The sequence below is a fragment of the Meriones unguiculatus genome, chromosome 8, assembly GCF_030254825.1.
Source record: "Meriones unguiculatus strain TT.TT164.6M chromosome 8, Bangor_MerUng_6.1, whole genome shotgun sequence".
NCBI classification, from domain to species: domain Eukaryota; kingdom Metazoa; phylum Chordata; class Mammalia; order Rodentia; family Muridae; genus Meriones; species Meriones unguiculatus.
In genome coordinates this window covers 121977083-121996785 of record NC_083356.1, presented here as the reverse complement: position 1 = coordinate 121996785, position 19703 = coordinate 121977083, and the positions used below count along the sequence as shown (strand labels likewise).

General features: G+C 45.3%; 1 protein-coding gene across 1 annotated transcript in view; it reads left to right on the top strand.

Moving 5' to 3' along the window:
- The window catches only part of LOC110549836 (myosin-IIIb), a 159775-nt gene that overhangs the window by 16841 nt on the left and 123231 nt on the right, over positions 1 to 19703 (top strand). Inside the window, exons 5-7 of the mRNA XM_021639253.2 lie at positions 5226 to 5305; positions 10131 to 10208; positions 12225 to 12430. Coding sequence (XP_021494928.2) covers positions 5226 to 5305; positions 10131 to 10208; positions 12225 to 12430 — 364 coding nt within the window. The remainder of the gene's footprint in view (positions 1 to 5225; positions 5306 to 10130; positions 10209 to 12224; positions 12431 to 19703) is intronic.

Sequence of the window (19703 nt, the reverse complement as noted above, 5' to 3'; positions counted from 1 at the left end):
TGGGTCTCATGTTTTTTAACCACTACCTCTCTGCAATGCAAGCATCACACAACACAAGCAAAGGATCTGAAATATGACATGAGCATTGCCCGGACAGAGACCAGCAAAGAGCTCAAGACATGTGGAGGGAAGTGAGACGAGCCGTGGGCTCTGAGGACTTTGAGTGCCATGTAAAATTCAGTGACACACAATTCATTCACATGTGCATTCACACATAATTATCGTTTGCTATGAGATAGGCATGTAGAGCTAAATGCTGGGTATACAGTGAAAACAGGATGAGTCCTAGTTCCTCCTCCAAGAAGCTTAGAAGCCAAGGGGACACCAAAGGCTCCATATTAGTTAACTTTCAGTGTGGTATCACCAAGGAACATCTTGGCTTTGGCGACAGGAAATCTAGAAATGTTTTTCATTCAGATTCATACTTATTCACAACGCTACGCTAACTGCAAATTGGTTCCTATCAGTTGTTCATCTTCTCCTGACAATGAGCCAGAGGTGACCTGGGAAGACTAAATGGAGAATCTGTGATATGGAAGTTTGTCAAGAGATAGTAGTAGATGCACTTGGTGTCTTGGTGTCTAGGAGGTGGCTGCAAAAGCAATGGGATGTGTGTTCTGGTGCATTACTGTCTGCCACGGGTAGGGCAGTTGGCAAGTTTTCCTAAAAAAAAAAGCATATACATTTTAATTTCATGTGTATTGGTGTTTTGCCTGCATGTATGACTGTATGAGAGTGTCTGTAACTGGAGTCACAGACAGTTGTGAGCCACCACGTGGGTGCTGAGAATTGAACCCAGATCCTCTGGAAGAGCAGCCACTGCTCTTCATCATTGAGCGATCTCTCCAGCCCCATTTTATAAGGCTTATACCAGGTACTGAAAAATATTTTCAGATCAATGAAGAGGAACAAAAATAAATACTTAGTGGTTGTTGTCAAAGAGCTTGTGATATCTAAAAGAAATGGAATCAGGCTGGAGAGATGGCTCAGAGGTTAAGAGCACTGGCTGCTCTTCCAGAGGTCCTGAGTTCAATTCCCAGCAACCACATGGTGGATCACAATCATCTATAATGAGATCTGGTGCCCTCTTCTGGCCTGCAGGCACACATACAGTCAGAACATTGTACACATAATAAATAAATCTTTAAAAAGAGAGAAATGAAATCATGTCTGCCTTCCTAGAGATTAATATTAATATAAAGTAGCATATCTGCCTTGAACGGAAAGGACTGGGAGTATACTGACTAGCTTTAGCCCCTGGGGTTAGCACTGAATTACAGTGCTTGTCAGATAGGCAACCTCTGCTGGCTTTTGTTCTTTACAGCTGCTTTCGCTTCCTTCTCCTTAAATCAGTAGCTAATTGCATCCTAACTCTAAAGACGTGAGAATGACTTAAACATTATTAAATGGCAGGTCTTTTGTTTCAAATCGTCAGAGAGAGCCTTGGTTTGGATTCCTTCAAACACAGGGTCTAGAGTTGTTAATTATGCAAAACTTCTTTAAAATACGAGACAATTAAAAGTCAATCCAGGGGCTGCAGAGATGGCTCGGTGGTTAAAAGCACTTGCTGAGAACCTGGGTTTGGTTCCTAGAACCTAAATGATGGCTCACACCAGGTGTAGCTTCAGTTTTAGGGGGTCCTCTTCTGACCTCTGAGGAACCAGGTGTGCATAGGCTGTGCCCACATTCATGCATACACAGAAAACAGAATAAGTAAATCTAAAGAAAAACAATGTAATTTAACGCAGTACGGGAAAGCTGTCTTCTAGGGTTCCGAATCCCTCGAGTGTGTCATAAAGACAAAGTTGTATAGTCAGAAAATAGCGAGTTGGTTATCCGGGTGATTGAGTTAATATTGGAATGAGCTAACGGTGAGACGAAGCTATATTATATAAATGTAGGTTTATTAGGAGTAGCGCGGGAGGGGTGAAGGAGGGAGAGAGAGGGGAGAAGCGCTCACAGGGAGAAGGGGGGAGAGAAGATGAGGAGAGGCACAGAAAGAGAGAGAGGAGAGCAGAGGAGAGACAGAGAGTGCTAGGGGGAGACAAGGGCAGAGAGAGAGGTGGGGAGAAGGGGAAGGGCAAAAGGGCGAGAGGAACCAAAGTGTTTGGATTTTATAGCGGAGGGCGGATGGGAGAGGGGAAGCCCCGCCCCTAGGTAGTGGGCGGGGCATGCCAGCCACGCCCTGTCTCAGATAGGGACCTAACGCTGGGTATTTTTTTCTTTTCCAACTCATCCATTCCAAATTCACTACTGTTAGTGCACCTATGATGTATGCCTGTGTTCACGGTGGCATACGTGTGGAAGTCAGAGGACAGCTTTTATGCCCGTACCCTCCTTCTGCCCCACATGGTGAGGCGGGCTCTCTCTGCCTTGCTACAAAGCTAGACGGGGCCTAGGAGATTCCAGATGGTTCTTCTGTCTGTCTCCACCTCCCGTCTTGCCGCAGGACAACCGTTCTCCACATTTTTCAGTTGAGCAGGTGTGGGACAGGCTGGTTTCTTATTTCTTCATGATTTCTTTACTCCGCGAAATGATGACCCTTTCCTTTCTAAATAAATCATCTGTTCTCCTTTCAGCTGCGATTTAGCAATGTCTAAATGGGCGGGGAAACTTGTCTTCCCACTCTGTGTATTTATTAACATCAACACCTAAAGTCATTGATTATTGCCAGGGAAGGAAAACAAAAACAAACAAACAAACAAAAAAAACCCACCAAGGATGAAATCTAATATTACAAAGTCTGTGCTCCTTGGGCTCCTGCTATCCAAATCTGAGCTGTTTTAATTTTCCTCAGTATATCAGATCTACGAGTTCTTGTTGCAGATTAGATGGCTGTAAAGATATGGTAAGTACTTTTAACATACAAAATACCACAGTATGGTTTTTACATTACCACTGAATTTAGCTCCTTATGTTTTATTAGCCACAACGATGTCAGGAACCTCAGTGAATAGATTAGAGTCACTGCAAACACCACAGAGCCCCCGTCTGCCCTGAGCCAGCTCCCCAGACATTGTCAGCCCGAACTACGGTTCTGGCCAAAGCTTTGGAGGAAGGAAGTCAGGGTCAGAATTAGTTGAGAAATCAAGTTTGAATGTGGTAGGTCTTTCAGAGGGAGGCCCTCCGTGAGGGTCAGGTAAGGATCACCGAACAACAGTGCGGGGGTGAAACCATCAAAGGCTGTGTTGAAGGGGGGCTTTGCAGAACTCTCTCTCATCAGCCTTTGCTGATACTTTTAGGGAAAGAACCGATAGAGCCTTCAAGAGGTCCCACTCTGCAGTGAGCGATCACCAATCATTTGGGCAGGAGACTTCCTCAAAGGAAGCCCGGCCAGAGACAGGGCCAGCACAGGCCTTTTGTAGGGTAGACAAACAGGGAGCTGTACTTTTCACCTTGGGCTGGGCTGCCAGCACCCTGCAGTAAGCTCAGACAGCCCCGAGGGGCAGCAGAGGGCACTGAGGTATGTGGAATTACTGAAAACAACAACCACGCATTCGAGGTAACTGAAGGTGACACTCCTCAGAAGGTAGGAAATAACCAGTTTTCAAGGTGCCCCCTCTGTCTTACACCACCTTAAACCACTTAAAGGCTGGGAGCAGCAGAGTGAGGAGGTGGGAGCTTTTGAGCAACACTTCACATTCCCGCATGGGATCTCAGTTTCTTCACTGCCTCTACGAAAGGCTCCTGACTCACCCAGGAAACACACCGGTAATCCCGGTTTCCCAGAAGCACAGGCAGAGGCTCTGGGTGAAGATGCTGTCCTGGGTGAAGCACCAAGCACCCTTGACATTTGAAAGGAGTGTGAACACTGTATTTACATATAAATGAAAATGGAAAGTTTCTATAGGCTATGCTTCTGGAAGGTGTGTGTGTGTGTGTGTGTGTGTGTGTGTCAGGGCTGGGATCTGTTGTTTATTTGTGCTGTAAATCCTTTGAAATGTGTTAAAATGCTTCCCACTCATTATAAAGCTCCTGCCACCCCTGGATTATGACTTTGATGTCACCAATCCCGCTTCAAAGGGTTCTTTGCAGGCTATTAATCACAGTTTAGCCTCTGAAGATGTCACCAGAGAAAACATTTGGACATCTCTGGGCTAGACTTGCTAAAACTTTGAAATCTTGAGCGTCTTGCATATATGCACACAGCTCAGACTTTCCTTTCATTGATGAGTTTTCGCTCTGTTGCACAATCAAATGACTCTGTAAGCAAAAACGCAAACAAATGTCTTCCCACACCGGGGTTGGTGAAGGGAGTGGGGGGGAGAGACTGAGCGCCTCCTCAGCCCTCAAAGGCAAACCATGGAATGAGCAGAGCCGGGAGCTGGCCTCGTCTGTTCACACTTGCTGTTCCCTAACTGATGCTCACGGAGGGAGTGGAGAGGCCGCCTGTCTTCTCGCACCTTCTCTGCTTTACGTCCGACATGAATCGTCCACAGCCAATGATAACAGCGAGCCGGATGGTCACTTGTCCATGAGCTTGGGCGCAGAAGCCTTTCAGATTTGGGATTTTCAAAATTTTGGGTTTAGATTTGGGAATATTTGCATCTGCATAACAGGCTGTCTTGGGGATGGGACCAAGTCTAAACCACAAGATTTAGGTTCCACATATAGGTGTATAAGTGCCGGAAGGCAATTTATACCATATGCATATATGTGTATAGCATTTATATATATATATATATATATATATATACATGATACAGATTATATATGTTGCATAATATAATATATGCATGTATGTATATATTATACAATAATATATATAGTTCCATGCACAAAACTATATTATTATTATAGTAGAGATTAAGCCCCGAGCTTTGTACAGGCTAAGTGTTGGATACATGTACATATATGTATATGTATTCATATATATGTGTGTACTTATATGTAGACATATATACATACACACATCACGTACATATGAATGAGTGAAGGTACAGGAATACTGTGGCGTGCACGTGGAGGTCAGAGGTCAAGTTGAGGTGGTCAGTTCTCTCCTTCCACCAGTGTGGGACCCAGGGATTCCACTCAGGTTGTCAGATAGCAAACGCCTTTACCCACTGAGCCATCACGCGAGCTGAAAATTTTCTCATTTTTTAAAATTCTTCCAAGCACAATCAGAAAACTCAGAAGAATACAAGGACGTAAAAGTGGAAATTATCTGTAACTCGGTTTCTTAACTTTTCCTCCAGTTTAAATTTCTTTTTGTCTTTTTTGCTCAGGAAACTTGGCCCAATCACGAGCTAGGATCACAGCATCCTCAAGATCTTTGCCTCCACATTTCAGCACTGGGAGGGCCAAGGTGAGCCGTGGATCTGTGCCTCTGATGGGGCTGGGAGTGGGTGCTAATGCCAGAGTGAGCCACACTGCTTTTGCCGCTGCCTATGCCGCCTGCAACAGTGACCGGGGGTTTTCAGGGAACAAGGGGAATTTTGAAAATGTGGGAAATTTGAATTGTGGAATCATTGCAATCATGATGTCAGAAAAAAAGGAAAAACCTAATGTAGAATAGTGACATATGCACGTAGTCTTTCTGGAAGAGAGAAGGAAATTTTCCATTAGATTATCACCAACCTGCAGAAGGTAAGTGTGACACCAGATAGAATCAGCAAGGAGGGAAAAGAAAACAAACCAAATCCTTTCTTGTCCTCTGAAAATGAGTTACACAGGGGCCATGATGGGGGGGGGTCATAAATTTCCAGCCATAAAATAATACCTGGCTGTTCTGCCCTTCCAACTGATGTTGACACAGGGCCTCGAGGCCACCTGATTGATGTCTGTTGTGTAGACAGTACCCCACCCGGCTGTCGTTTGGCTCTCTGTGGCTTTAGCCCTCGGTGGTCAATTCTGATTCACATTAAAAAATACAAAATGGAAAAATCTCATAATTAAGCAGTTTGTAAGTTTTAAGTGTTCTATCATCTAATGACAGTATGAGCTCTCATGCTATTTCTCTTGGTGCTGTCTCTCAAACATCAGAATAGCGATGCTGGCAAATGTGATATGCCAAAAAAGAAGCTTCCTTACAGGGAGAGTAAGAGACGCACCTTTAATACACTATAATTTTAGAACTGTTGACTTTAGAATTATTGGTTGTGGTTGTTTATCTTTTCCTGTGCCTAATTTATAAGTTAAACTTTGTCATACAGACGTGCACATAGGAAAAAGCATAGTATCCGTAGGGTCTGATGAGGTCCACAGTTTCAGGCATGTCTTCTGATACACCCCAGAAGAAGAGGAAAAAATTACATCCTAACTCCTTCTCTCAAAGGTGTTGGAGTAGTAAGTAGTCCACACTCCTGGACTTTCTTACTTTTTATTTATATAACACATTAACGTAGTTAATAAAAAGAACTAAATTGATCATGTCTAATTCCATTAACTGTTACTCCAGAACTGATACGAATTCACACATTTATATTAACTTTCTTGAGAATAAAACATTTACTTGCTCATAGCAGGACTCCAAAGACTTTATCTAATGCTAACGTTTATGCCCACGTTGCTGTTGTGACCCATCTGAACCCCTAATTTTCATCTTGCTTCTCCGTGGCAAGATATCAGGACCATGGCTGTGTGGACCTGTCGGGGAGATATGTGTAAGCCTGTAGGTACTCCTAAGAACTTCCTTATTTTACATGAGAGCGTTGTTTTATTGACTGCAGTCGATTCTCCTTATTTGTAAGAATTTATAAAGTCACTGCAAACGGCAATGCAGAACCACTGCTCCTAGAGGGTAATACAGGGTCCAGCAAGAGTGTGGTCAGAGCCAAACTAACCCTCAGCATGCACACACACACACACACACACTCACCCCCCCCCACATACTCATAGACATACACACTTACAGATATACACATGCTCACAGGGACACATGTTCACATATGCAGGCACACACACACACACATTTTATAGCTGATTCTGTTCAGTGTTTTTATAAAAGCCACATTTCACTTGCAGCATTTGCATCATTAAACTCACAGACAAGGGCCCAGGGCTTCCTGAGGGAAGCTTGTGGGCCCACACCTTCTGTCTGAGGCTCACCACCCTCTTTTTGAGCACAGGAACTCTATACGGCACTTGAACATTACACTTGGCCCCCGGAACTAAAACTTACCAACTTTGTATAAGTGCAAAACCACAGGCATTTAAGTTGACCTTGAGAGTGGCCCCTTGCCGGCGTTAGGAGAGCTGGACGAGGCGGCTCTGACCCCCTGACTCTAACCGGAAAGCTGGGCACCAGCAGACCCTGACTTTTCACTGCGAGGTATATTCCGTGAATGACCAGGAAAGCATTAATGATTGACATTGGCTGCAGTGAAATCTTAGCAGATAGGCAAATAAACACATTGAGAATCTCCACGATACGATTGTGGTCTCTATGTGTGCTTCATCCTACCCCCTCCGGGACAGGGTTTCTCTGTGTAGCCTTGGCTGTCCTGGACTCACTTTGTAGGTCAGGCTGGCCTTGAACTAACAGAGATCTGCCTGCCTCTGCCTCCCGAATGCTGGGATCACAAGTGTGCGTCACCACACCCAGTAGTGTTATTGGCTTCTATAAAAATTCTAAAACGAGATCACAACACAAGAAGATTCCCTACTGTCCAGAGTTCGTTCCTTTCTTCGATTTCTGAATTTGGAATCCTGTTAGGGCCTGGGCCTCTGCTCTCCACACCTAGAATCCAACATGGAGCCATCTCCCTCCCTGCTCCATTGAGCATTGTCCAGGCCTGCCCACCTGAGAAGTGCGTGGTCCATGTTGGTCCATGTTTACAAGGATATACGTGATGAGTACACAGGGCTGGAGGGTGTTTATCCTTTGAAAGGGGATGAGCTGAAGTTCTGGTGAAGGCACTCAAAAATATAAAAGACAACAGCAATAAATAAGCAAACAAGCACGCACAGGCAAGCATGGGGGTCACATCTGTAATCCAGTCCTGGAGTCACAGAGATAGGGCCATTCTATAGTCATGACCAGCCTGTGCTAGTGAGACTACCTCAGAAAAACAAAGCAAAACAAAAAGTTAATATTTGGCTTCTACATTATCTAAGAGGACATGATGGAAGTGGCCCTCGGTGAAGCTGGGCTTTGTAGGATAAAAAGATCCCTGTGAGTTTGTCACCCATCATCAAGCTCCTGGTTTAGAGCCCCCTTTCAGAAGACAGACTTGGGACATGGGCAATGAGGAAGCAAAGGCACAGGGAAACCTTTGTCTAATCAGACAGGCAGGGTTCAGCCCTTTCTTTGGTGGCTTGTGTGGAATCCTTCCTTGTATATTAGGTAAGATACCTGCATGCTTTCAAGGGAGTGAGGAGGTCAGAGAGTGACCTGCCTCAGCTTTATGGAATGCTTCAAAGGAAAAAAAAAAAGAAAAAAACCCAAGAGGCTTTCCTGGTTCTGCTGTTTGCACGGACGTGTGAGTGAGTGTGTGTTTGTGTGTGTGTGTGTGTGTGTGTGTGTGTGTGCATGCATCCGGCACCTTGGCTGCACCAGCACTTATAGGCTGTTGGCAAGGCAGAACAGAGCCTTCCTAGAGGACCGGTACTGTAGGGCTCTTTCTTCTTAAGAGCTGGGTATATCTATCACTTGATAGTAGTAAAAAATCCTCGACGAAGGGCCTTGTCAGGAAGATGATTAGAGACACTTCTGAGGTTTTCAGCTGCAGATGGTGTGCATTTACCCAGACCAGGAGAACATTCCTCAGCGTCTCCTTTACTGCTGAGCTCTGGCTGGTTTATGGGACTGTTTGGAATCCATATCTTTATGGCAGAGTAAATTCGGTTGACAGATGAGGCAAATCTTTGTGATTATGCCATACTTTCAGACTTCTGCTTTGTAAGTTCCATCAAACCTCACAGATGGCAGTGTATAGTGACAAGAAGTAAGGCTTAGAAACCAGCAGGCCTCAGTCCTGGACACAGCATACCCTGGCTGTGAGACTGTAGGATGCTTGCCCAGAAACCTGTGGCCTTAACTTTTTCATGTGTAGAATGGGATAATAATAATGTGGGCCGAGTGATTCCATGTACAGTACGCTTGGTATTTGCTTTGATGTGGACAACCATCTAGAATTCCATGCATGGGGTCTATGTATAGATGGAACCCTGCTCAACTCTAGGGAACTGGAGCCTTCTCCTCATGGGGAGGATGGACCCGAACAGCAGTCCCCCGGGGTAGAAACCACATGTTGACAACAGTTAACTTCCCGTTCAAAAGTCCTTGCTTCTGTTTGGATCAGATGGGAGGCTCTACACCTGTGCAAGAGACTGGCACCAAAATGCCCGTCAGCCCTCCCCCAGCCAAAGCAGGGTTTTGTTCTTGAGCTACGATAAGGAAATGGGCTTCTTGTCGTCTACTGCTGTAATCATTTCTATTCTGAAGTTCCTTTTCCATCAGCCCAGGTAGTTGCAGAGACGGTTGGCAACAGGTTCTACTGTTGGGAGCTTCCTGACTAACTGACGTGGCGCCCCAACTCCCGCTTGTAGGGAGCACGTGGGAACTGTGGTGGTAGGAGGAGGCTGAGGATCAGGGTCTGAGGGCTGGTGTATAGCTGGTGCTGGTCCGAGTCCCTGCAGTACAATAGGACTTGGGTTGAATGTGGAATGTCCCTCACAAGCTCATGAGTTTGGTCCCTAGTTGGGGGTGTTTGGGGAGGTAGAGTCAGTCTAGCAGGAGCGGGTGGGTTGCCAGGGTATGGCCTGGAATGGGATAGACTCGCCTGGTTGCACCCTGATTCCTGACCCTGGAGATGTGGGTAGGCCACCTCATACATCTATCATCAAGTGACTTCCTCACCTGCCACTTCCCTAGGAGTTCTACCCCTGGACCCCTCAAACCAGAGGCTTATCACAGTGACCAGAACACAACCATCCAGGGACCATGTCTGTACAAATGCATGGCCTCTGCCATGCCTCTGGTTTTTGCCCAGTTTCCTTGAATGTTCCACATCTTTCCTTTCCTACCCAGCCTCCTCTAAATGTCTTTCAGAATTCTCCTCACGGTGTTCATAATTATCTCCTAAAAACTTCACTCCCTGAGGTTATCGTCTAAACAGCTTTTCAGGTTTTGAAAAAAATGAATAAACTGTCCATATCCTCAAACCACTTCCCTCTTCCTTTGCCTTTAGGTAGACACGCTGGAGGTGATTCGTCATCCAGAAGAAACCACTAACATGAAGAGACAAACCATGGCTTCTTACTTCCGGGTATGAAGGCTGGCTTTTCTATGCTTCCCTTGCTTCTAGAAAGGACTGTCCTAGACTTGCCATATATCTTATTCAATGTTCTGTTGGTATGCAGAGATACCATGACCATGGCAACTCTTTCTTCTTCCTCTTCTTCTTCTTCTTCTTCTTCTTCTTCTTCTTCTTCTTCTTCTTCTTCCTCTTCTTCTTCTTCTTCCTCCTCCTCCTCCTCCTCCTCCTCGTCCTCCTCCTCCTCCTCCTCGTCCTCCTCCTCCTCCTCCTCTTCTTCTTCTTCTTCTTCGAGACACGGTTTCTTTGTGTAGTTCTGGCTGGCCTGGACTCACTTTCTAGACTAGGCTAGCCTCAAACTCACAGAGATCTGTCTGCGTCTGCCTCCCTGAGTGCTGGGATTACAGGCATGCGGCCCCCGCACCATGCTCTGACCATGGCAACTCTTATAAAGGAAAACATTTCACTGGAGCTGGCTTACAGCTTCAGAGGTTTAGTCCATTTCATCAAGGTGGGAAACATGGCGGTTATCAGGCAGACACGGAGCTGGAGAGGTTCTACATCTGTATCAGCATGCAGCCAGAAGAGAAAAACACTGGGCCTGGCTTGAGCATTTGAAACCCCAAAGCCCACCCCAAGTAACACTTTCTCCAACAAGGCCACGCCTACTTCAACAAGGCCACAACTCCTAATCCTTGTCAAGCAGTGACACTCCCTAAGGCCCAAACATTCACATATATGACTGTGTGGAGGGCAGTCTTACTCAAACCATCACACCACGTGAGGCGCAGATGTGAGAGAGGCCAGGACCAAACACAGATGCCAGTTAACCGAAAGCTATCAGGGTCTGACAGAGATGGCAGTGTTTCAGAGGCAGAGTAGAACCAGGCTCACGGCGTGAGCCGAGGGGCTGCAGACCTCGGAGTCCAGGACTCCAGGAGTACTGCAGTTCCCGTGACAGCTCCCACAGCCCGCAGCGTTCAGCGCCTGCTGAACTTCTCTGATCGGCTACTGACGATTGCCGTTTCCTCCTTATCTTCTGAATCCTTGTCCTGTACTCCTTATCAGTCACGTTCTTATCCTCCTAGTAACCCTTGGTATATGCATGCATCTGTGTGTGTGTGTGTGTGTGTGTGTGTGTGTGTGTGTGTGTGCTTCCCCTTGAGATCTGGAGGCTCTTTGACTGTGATGTGATCGTCAATATTCACATTATAGGCATCAGAGGTCAAGCCTCTACCTTATAGATTTCAAAAATATGACCACACAAACCAGTTCGGTATCTTCAAAATACTGGTCTCTGAATGCTAGTGCAGAAAAGCAAGATACTTCGGTTAGCTAGTTAAGACCACTTCTGATCAGTAAGAAGAGTGGTTTTGGTAGACTGGAACTCATTTCCTGTGTGGCCTGCAATTGCCTCAGAGAGCTCAAACAATGGACAACCCTGGAGAACGATCCCCCCCACCCCCAATGCCACAGGCACCCTTCCGATTGTTCATGCTTTTCCTTCTCTGCAAGGTATGGACTAGTTCACCTTCATCATAATTCTCTCCCCTAATAATCTTTCTTTCCTCCTCCTCCTGCTCCTCCTCCTCCTGCTGCTCCTCCTCTTCCCCCACCTCCTTCTTCCCCTTCCTCCCTCTCCCTCCCTCATCCTATTACCACTGTTATCACTATGACTTGCTGTGACTTTCTGGTGGTTCTCAGGTGAGTATAACAGGTAGCACTTCCCCAAGCTGGGTGTTTTACAGTATAATACGTCGCTGTTTTGGATAGTAGATGCCATTCCAGGCTAACCTAAAGGGGTTTTGTCGTGTACGGATACTGCTTTGGCACCAGATGTTTAAAGAATGATTTCAACCTGCATGCAGCTGGTGGGAGAGATGACGTTGCCCATCTCCCGTTGCCGATTTCATGTTCTTCTTTAACGATCTGTGGCGCCTCACAAGCCTCCCCCTGCTCTGAAGGCCACAGCAGGCCCCTGCGCGTGGTGCCTCAGTTCTCATTTCATTTCCGTTCTCTCCCTGCCAGTATTCCCTGATGGACCTGCTCTCCAAAATGGTGGTTGGACAGCCCCACTTTGTACGTTGCATTAAGCCTAACGATGAGCGCAAGGCCCTGCAGTTCTCCCGAGACCGAGTCCTGGCCCAGCTTCGCTCCACAGGGATCCTGGAGACCGTCAGCATCCGCAGGCAGGGCTACTCCCACCGCATCGTCTTTGAAGAGTTTGTGAAAAGGTCAGCTGGTGTCCTTCCTTCCGTGTGCATGTTGTACATTAGCTTCATTCTGTCTGCCTCTGTCTTCTGGGAGACCCATCCTTCTCCCGAGACCCCTCCCAGAACTGCCTTGTAAACATGCAATTGTTAGTAACACCAGATGTCATTTACATGTTTAAATGTTGCATTTTTTAAAATTGTGCTCCAACCATACTGCAGAAAACTCAAGAACAAGCCAGGCTGACTTCTGATCACATCTTAAAAAATGTTCATAAATATTTTATATTATGAATTCTTGGGTCTCAGATTCTCTGGATATTGCACTGTGGTAACAGAAGCAACCCTTCTTGGGTGGGGGGGGCGATGTTCTGGAGGTCTTGAGTGTGCCCCAGCACCCTCTCTGCTCCCAAGGTCTGGGCAGTACACTAGGACCTTGCTAATCAACACCCAAGATGTTTTAAGATCCAGGGCATTTTAAGCACTCATTTTAAGGCTCACTTATCTATAGGACAATCTGGTGAGCTAGCTTTACTCTTTTCTCTGCTTGCAAGTTGAGCAACGTAGGAACAAGTGATGTGACTTTCTCAGGATCGCTCGGTATAAATGGAAGGGCCTGGATTTGAACCCCAGCAGGCCGGCTTCCCCCTCCACATTTTCATGTCCCTAGTTCAATGCATTCGGTCCATGTTTATCCTGAAATGCCAAGTGCAAGGGAGTAGGGGTTTTCAAACCCAGAAGCTGACTTGTCCAAGGATCCGAGCTTGCTTTTCTGTCCACAGCTGGTTCAAGCGCTTCTTGGGTGCCATGTAGTTACAGGTAGGACTTCCGCTGAAGAAATAATAGACGGCAAGAACAAAATCCACCTTTGAGAAAGAAGCACACCTATCACAGGATGAGAAAAACCTTAAAAAGTCTGCCTCATCTGCATTGTCCTTTTATTCCTGTTCTGATGTGTATCAGAATACATATGTGTTATAAATGGAATTAAAAATATATATTGAAAAATCACCTTGAATATATGTATGTACATGTTAGGTTGCTTCATTAAATCTTCCGAACTCTACTAAGTTCCATGGAAAAGTAAAAGGGAAAAAGTTCTTGCAATAAAATCTTCTAAATTTAAAATAAGAAAGAAAAAAAAATTAACTGTATTTTTAAGCCCCCCTCTCCTTTTTTCTTCAGTCTTAAATTTGGAGATGTACAAGGGGGGAGCAAAGATAATTTTAGCTCATGAATATAACTATTTTTAGACACAAAAATGTTGAATACATGAAAACATAAGAAAACAGGTCAAATGCTAAGCAGACTGGTACCTCTTTGTTCATGATCAGAAAACCATTAGGCAGATATGAACGAGAGTTTCAAAAAAATGTCAGTAAATCTCAGGGTATCAAAGATTTCCGAGCCAGCAAGTTAATTGGTATTTTGAACCTTTTGAACAAGTAAACAACAAAATGGTTGAGCTGGCAGTTTCCTCCCGATGTTATTCAGCAAATAGGCGCTTGTTATCTTCCTACTCAGGAATGCTGTTTTGTCAACTCTTAGCAGGAAATGGGCAGACAAAACAATCAAAGGCAGGGAACAGAGGCTCGGAGGTTTATCAAACAGAGGCAAGTAAAAGGGAAATGCTTCCTAACGTTGCGCTCCAATTTCTCCTGTTTTCTGATGCTCAAGTCTGAAACCTGGAAGGTCCTGTTTCTTCTGAGTATGTCATGTCCTTCTGGAATGGGGACCTTCATCCGCCGTCCCCACAGCACTCACACCTGTAGACTCAGTGGAGCGTAAATGTTTTCTTTGCTGTGCCTTTATTGAAGTGTCTGGCAAAGTGCCTTGGGAGAGCTTTATCCTCTCCTCCAGTCAAGGGTCTTTGAGGAAAGGGGAGCCCTCCACTCTGGCTGAGGCTCATCGGCAGAGCCAAGTGAGTTGAACATCTTCCTCTGTTCTCAAGTGGACACCAAGGGGCCCCCTGGCAGTGCTACTCGGGTGACTGGGGCTTCCTGGAAGTCAGGCAGTTTGGGGCATCACAGAACACCAAGGTGCAGCTTCTTGTTTCCTGATCAGTGAAGCAGGTCACCTAGAAAGGTCTGGCCTGGGTAGACACATCGGCCTGCATGTATTGAGTATGTGCAAGCAAATGTCTAACGAAAAGGACCAAGCCTAAGAGTTTGTTTACTCCAGAAAACTGTGCAATAGAGTAAAGAGACCAGCCTTCTAGTCTCCTTTTAGACGTATTTGGCAAGTAACCCAATACAGTAAAAGATGTTTCTCATCTGCCTGGCAACAAAGAAATACAATGCAGGATCCCACACAGGCGAGCTCCCGGTCACATCCTCTGGGGCAGAGGCCTGCACACACCAGGACGTAGCCCCAAGGACTGTTCGCTCAGTGCACGAGGAAACTGTTGCTTTCTGTTCTTCCATAGGACTGGGGTTAAATTCCCAGCACCTAAATAGGATCACAACCATCTCTAATTCTAGTGCCAGAGGATCTGAGCCGCATGAGCACCAGGCATGCCTGTGATGCACAAACATACACGCAAGCAAAGCCTCCATTCATAAAATAAAGTAACAATACTAGCAGCCTTTTAAAGGATTGGCTCTGTCAGCTGAAACATTCCCATCAGCAATATCCTGAGGGTTCCAGTTTTTCAGTGTCTGCATCAATGCTTATTACCATTGTTGGTCTTTTTGCTTTAGCCGTTTTAGCAAGAGTGTGAAGCAGTTTCTTCTTACAGTTTGACTAGCATTTCTACTGTGACAGTGAGACAAAGCGTCTTGCCATGTGCTTATTGGTCATTTGTGTATCTTTGGTGAAGAAATGTTTAGTTGAGCCCTTTCACGTTCTACTATTGATCTATATGTGTTCTGGACACTAGTCCCTAAGACATATAGATATGTGATTAACAAATATTTTCTTTTATCCTCCGTGTGGTCTTTTTAATGTCTTCTCCTCTTCTTTCTGATTTCTCCTCCCTCTTCTTTTGCCACCTGCTACCCCCTCTTTCGCCTTGAGACAGGGTCTCACTGTGTAGAGCTGCCTGGCCTGGAACTTGCTATGGACACTATGCTAGCCTTAAACTCACAGAGATCTCACGTGCTTCTGTCCACGTGGTGGGATTAAAGCATCCACGACCATACCCAACATCTCTTCATTTTCTTGATAGGTTCCTTTGAAGCTTAGCATTTTAGATTTGGATAAATCCCTGTGTGTCTTTTGTTGTTGTTGTTTGTGCTCTTGGCATCCTAGTTAAATAATTGCATAATCCAAGGTTATAGGGACCTACTCCTGTTTCTTTTCCTGGTAATTATGTACTTTGACCTCTCCTGTTTTATACCTGTAATCCACCTTGCAATATTTTCTGTGTATGTGTGATGTAGGGGTTTCACTTCATTCTTTCAGGCCATTGCTGTCCCAGCACCATTTCCCACAATGCTGTTTTTCCTCCCTGTGAATTGTCTTTGCATTCTTGTTGAGCATCATGAGCCATAGCTGTTAGGGTTTCTTTGGGATCCTGAATTCTGCTGCATTTCATAGGTCTTTCAGACTCCTGTCTACCTTCCTACTATGGCATCCTGAATGGACATTTTGCCTTTTTTACCCTCTGAGACGACAGCATGGGTTAATCTAAAATTCCTATGGAAGCATGTTGCCTCCTTTCATACCCCACTGCTTGGTGGAGAGGAGTCTTCCTGTTCCACTGCTCTGCTTTTTCAGTCACCTCTTTCATTATCCACCTCTCAGATCAACCCCCAGGCAAAACTGAACAAGTCCAAGTCCTCAGAATACCTCATACTGTTCCATTCTCTGGTGCCTTTGTTCCCTCGCTGACTGTTCCCTCGCTGAGTCCTCAGTCGTTTAGGCTAGCTGATTCTTTAGGACTTTGAGTGACATTATCTTCTCTGTGGTGCTCAGCACAACTTCCCCAGGCTGGGTTAGAAGTCCCCCAGGTGCCATTCATTGATAGTGCTTGCTGCGTGGACTTCAATCCTAACTGCCTGAGAGGCAGAGCCACCACCATGTCCGTGCTGCAGCGCCACTCAAGTTAGGTGTTTCAGAAATATTTGTGGAGTTGGATAGATATCTCACTTCTTCGTCATCTCTATCGTACCTTTTGGAACAAATTAATGAATGATGAGGCACACAGCAGATTTTATATGAAAGAGGTTTATTAGATGGAGGTGAAGAGAGGGAGACATGATGGGGGAAGGGAGGGGAAACCCTGACAGAGAAAGGGGAGAGGGCAAGAGTCGAGAGAGCCAAGAGAGAGAGACAAAATAGTGGGTTGATCCTTTTAAGGAGCAAAGTAACCATGCCTGCCAGATGTGGCCACCTGGCCGGCAATACATGATGACATCATAGGTTGCTAGGCAACCCAGAAGCAGGTGCCTAAATACTAACAGTACCATTCTTGACTGTCCCTCTGGCCTTTGCTCTTTAGAGGTAGGTGAAAGATGCAGGAGCCTGGTTTTTTGAGCTGTAACCCAATCATATTGCAATGTATGTGAAAGACTGGCAGAGCATATGCTTTCAGGCTGTCTTATTTAGCTCACTATCAATAAGAACTCAAAAAAAAAAAAAAAAGCAACTTAAATACACTGGTTTTTAAAGAGATCAAACCAAGTTTGGAAAATCTTGTCATTTATTAGAGGTTACATTGCCTTCCTTCTTTCTATAACAGGGAGAGGTTTTTGTTTTTGTTTTGTTTTTTTGAGACAGGATTTTTCTGTGTAACCCTGGCTGTCCTGGAACTCACTCTGTAGACCAGGCTGACTTCAAACTCAGAGACCTGCCTGCTTCTGCCTCCCAAGTGCTGGGATTAAAGCTGTGTGCCAGCAAAGGCCTGGCTCAGAGAGATATTTTTATGGGAACTCAAATCAAACAAACTCCGTAAGACACAGGAGACCACGGTGGCTCCTGCTCTTCTCTGTTGTCTCCCCACCTCTCAGCTCACCTCCAGATAAAAGGACCCACTTAGAGCACCCTTACACAGCATGCACACATATTATGGAATACATCTTTGCTTAGAGGAAGGCTGCTTGCTTATATGGCTCATTAATCATGAATCTCTCAATAATAAGTGACCCAAGCTCCAACTAAATGAGGCAAGAATTAAAAGAGAAATAATATAGTAGCTTATGAAATCCAGTACTATGACTGGATGCAGGGCATCAAAAGGTTACCTCAAGCCACTGGCCCTTTCCTTTGATTGGCTTTGTCTCTGGGAATTAATTCTTACACAGCCAACTGAATGCAGTGGTATGAATCATGTGCTGGGATCAGCCTTTAAGACAAGGAAGGGCTTTGGTCCAGGTGGCAGGATGAGGTCAACCCCACTTGAATCGTGGTGTAATGGGCTCCGTTAAAGGAAAGAGAGGGATCCTGTAGCTAAAACACCAGGTGAATATTACCCTTTGTTTTGACAGTCCTGTACCCTAGAATGACCCTAACCACATGGAGAGGTTACCTTCACCTATCTACCTCTTGGGCCCTTGAAAATACAGTTTCCAAGAACAAAATTTTTATTGATGGCAGTAGCTGTTAACTTGGAAAAAGAACTACATATTGTTTGTTTTAATTTAAACATTTTGTTGTTGTTTGTGTGCTTGTTATGTCTTCATGCAATTTCACATACTATGGGCTGGAGTGATGGCTCGGAGGTTAAGAACACTGATCTTCCAAAGGTCCTGAGTTTAATTCCCAGCGCCCACACGGTGGCTCACAATTTCACATACTTTGAAGAAGATTACTACAAAGGGTTTCCAACCCCCCTCCATCAATTCTGGCTCAGCTCTAGTTGATCTTCCAGTGGTTGATATATATATCTGATCATGTTGGTACTTTTCATTTTTATTTATTTATTATTTATTTAACTTTATTTTATGTGCATTAGTGTGAAGGTGTCAGATCCCTTGGAAATGGGCATTATAGACAGTTGCAAGCTGCCATGTGGGTGCTGGGAATTGAACCCAAAGCCTTTGGAAGAGCACATAGTGCTCTTAACCACTGAGCCATCTCAGGTACTTTTCATGATGTAGCTGATGCATGTGGGGACCCACGGGGGGTGTCACTTTCCTTTGTGGGGGTCCCTACTCACTGCAGTCTGTACACTGTCTACTTGTTCTTTTCTTACTGCAAGATTGTAGCCACCATTTATGCTTCTCCCGACCTGGATTTTCTTTCTTCCTGCACAACTATTCATTGAGCTGTTGACCAGCTGCTTCTGGGCTTGGGTTTCACGTCTCTTCCCTCTCAGGAACAATAAAAGAACTTCCTCATTCCTTGTGACCATGAGTGTTGTGTCCTCACCGGGGCCCAAGCTGGCTCAAGTTTGACTTTTGAGCAGACTTCCAACTCTCCAGTGCATCCCTGATCTTCACTCTGGATAGAGCAGCTAAACGTGTTCTCATACGACCAACGACCCAAATGAATACAGACTCCTTAATGAGTATTCAATAAACACAATGATATTGCCCCCAGAAAGACTCCAGTTAGCTGGTCTCCTGCTCACATCAGCTCTCAGGGTTCTGGAGTCCAGTGCAGGAAGAGAACAGGGAGGCTCCCATTCCGAGTGTCCAGGCATCCAAGCAGGCTTCACATACCACTCAGCTTTAAATGATTAAACCTAAAATCTTCTATTCTAGAAAAATCTTCCTCTAGGAAAATCTGAGGCTATGGCTATTTCTTCAATAACTTTCTTATTTTTAAATTTTAATTTCATGTGCGTGGATGTTATGTCCGCATATATGCCTGTATACCACCTGTGTGTCTGGCACCCGTGGAGGCCAGAATGATTGTGGGAAGACCTGCCCACTGAGGGCAACACCATCTCCCAGGGGAGAGGATCCAGGACTGAGTAAAAGTGGAGAAGGTTAGCCACTCACTAGCAAACACACATTCATGTCTGGGTCTTGACTGTGGCTGGTTCTCCCAAGCTCCTGTCACTGTGACTTTAGAGCTGTGATGGGCTCTAACCTGGAACTCATGAGCTAAAGCAAACCCTTTCCTCCTTCCAGTTGCCTTTTTCGGGATGCTTTTTAATAGCAGCAGGAAAAGGAACTGAGGCATGCAACGAGTAATAGAACATCAGAGAAATATAGACTCTCGGGCCTTCAGCACAACTTCTTATCCCAAGGCCCACACTTAGGAGCATTTCTAAGGATGTAATAGACATAATCATTTTTCTCATATGGTAGCAGATGGAGGCCAGCTGTTCACTTTCTTTACTGAAGGCTAAACACAAAGGGGGAAAAAATAAAGCAGCTTATGGTAAATATAAGAACTTAATAAATGAAAT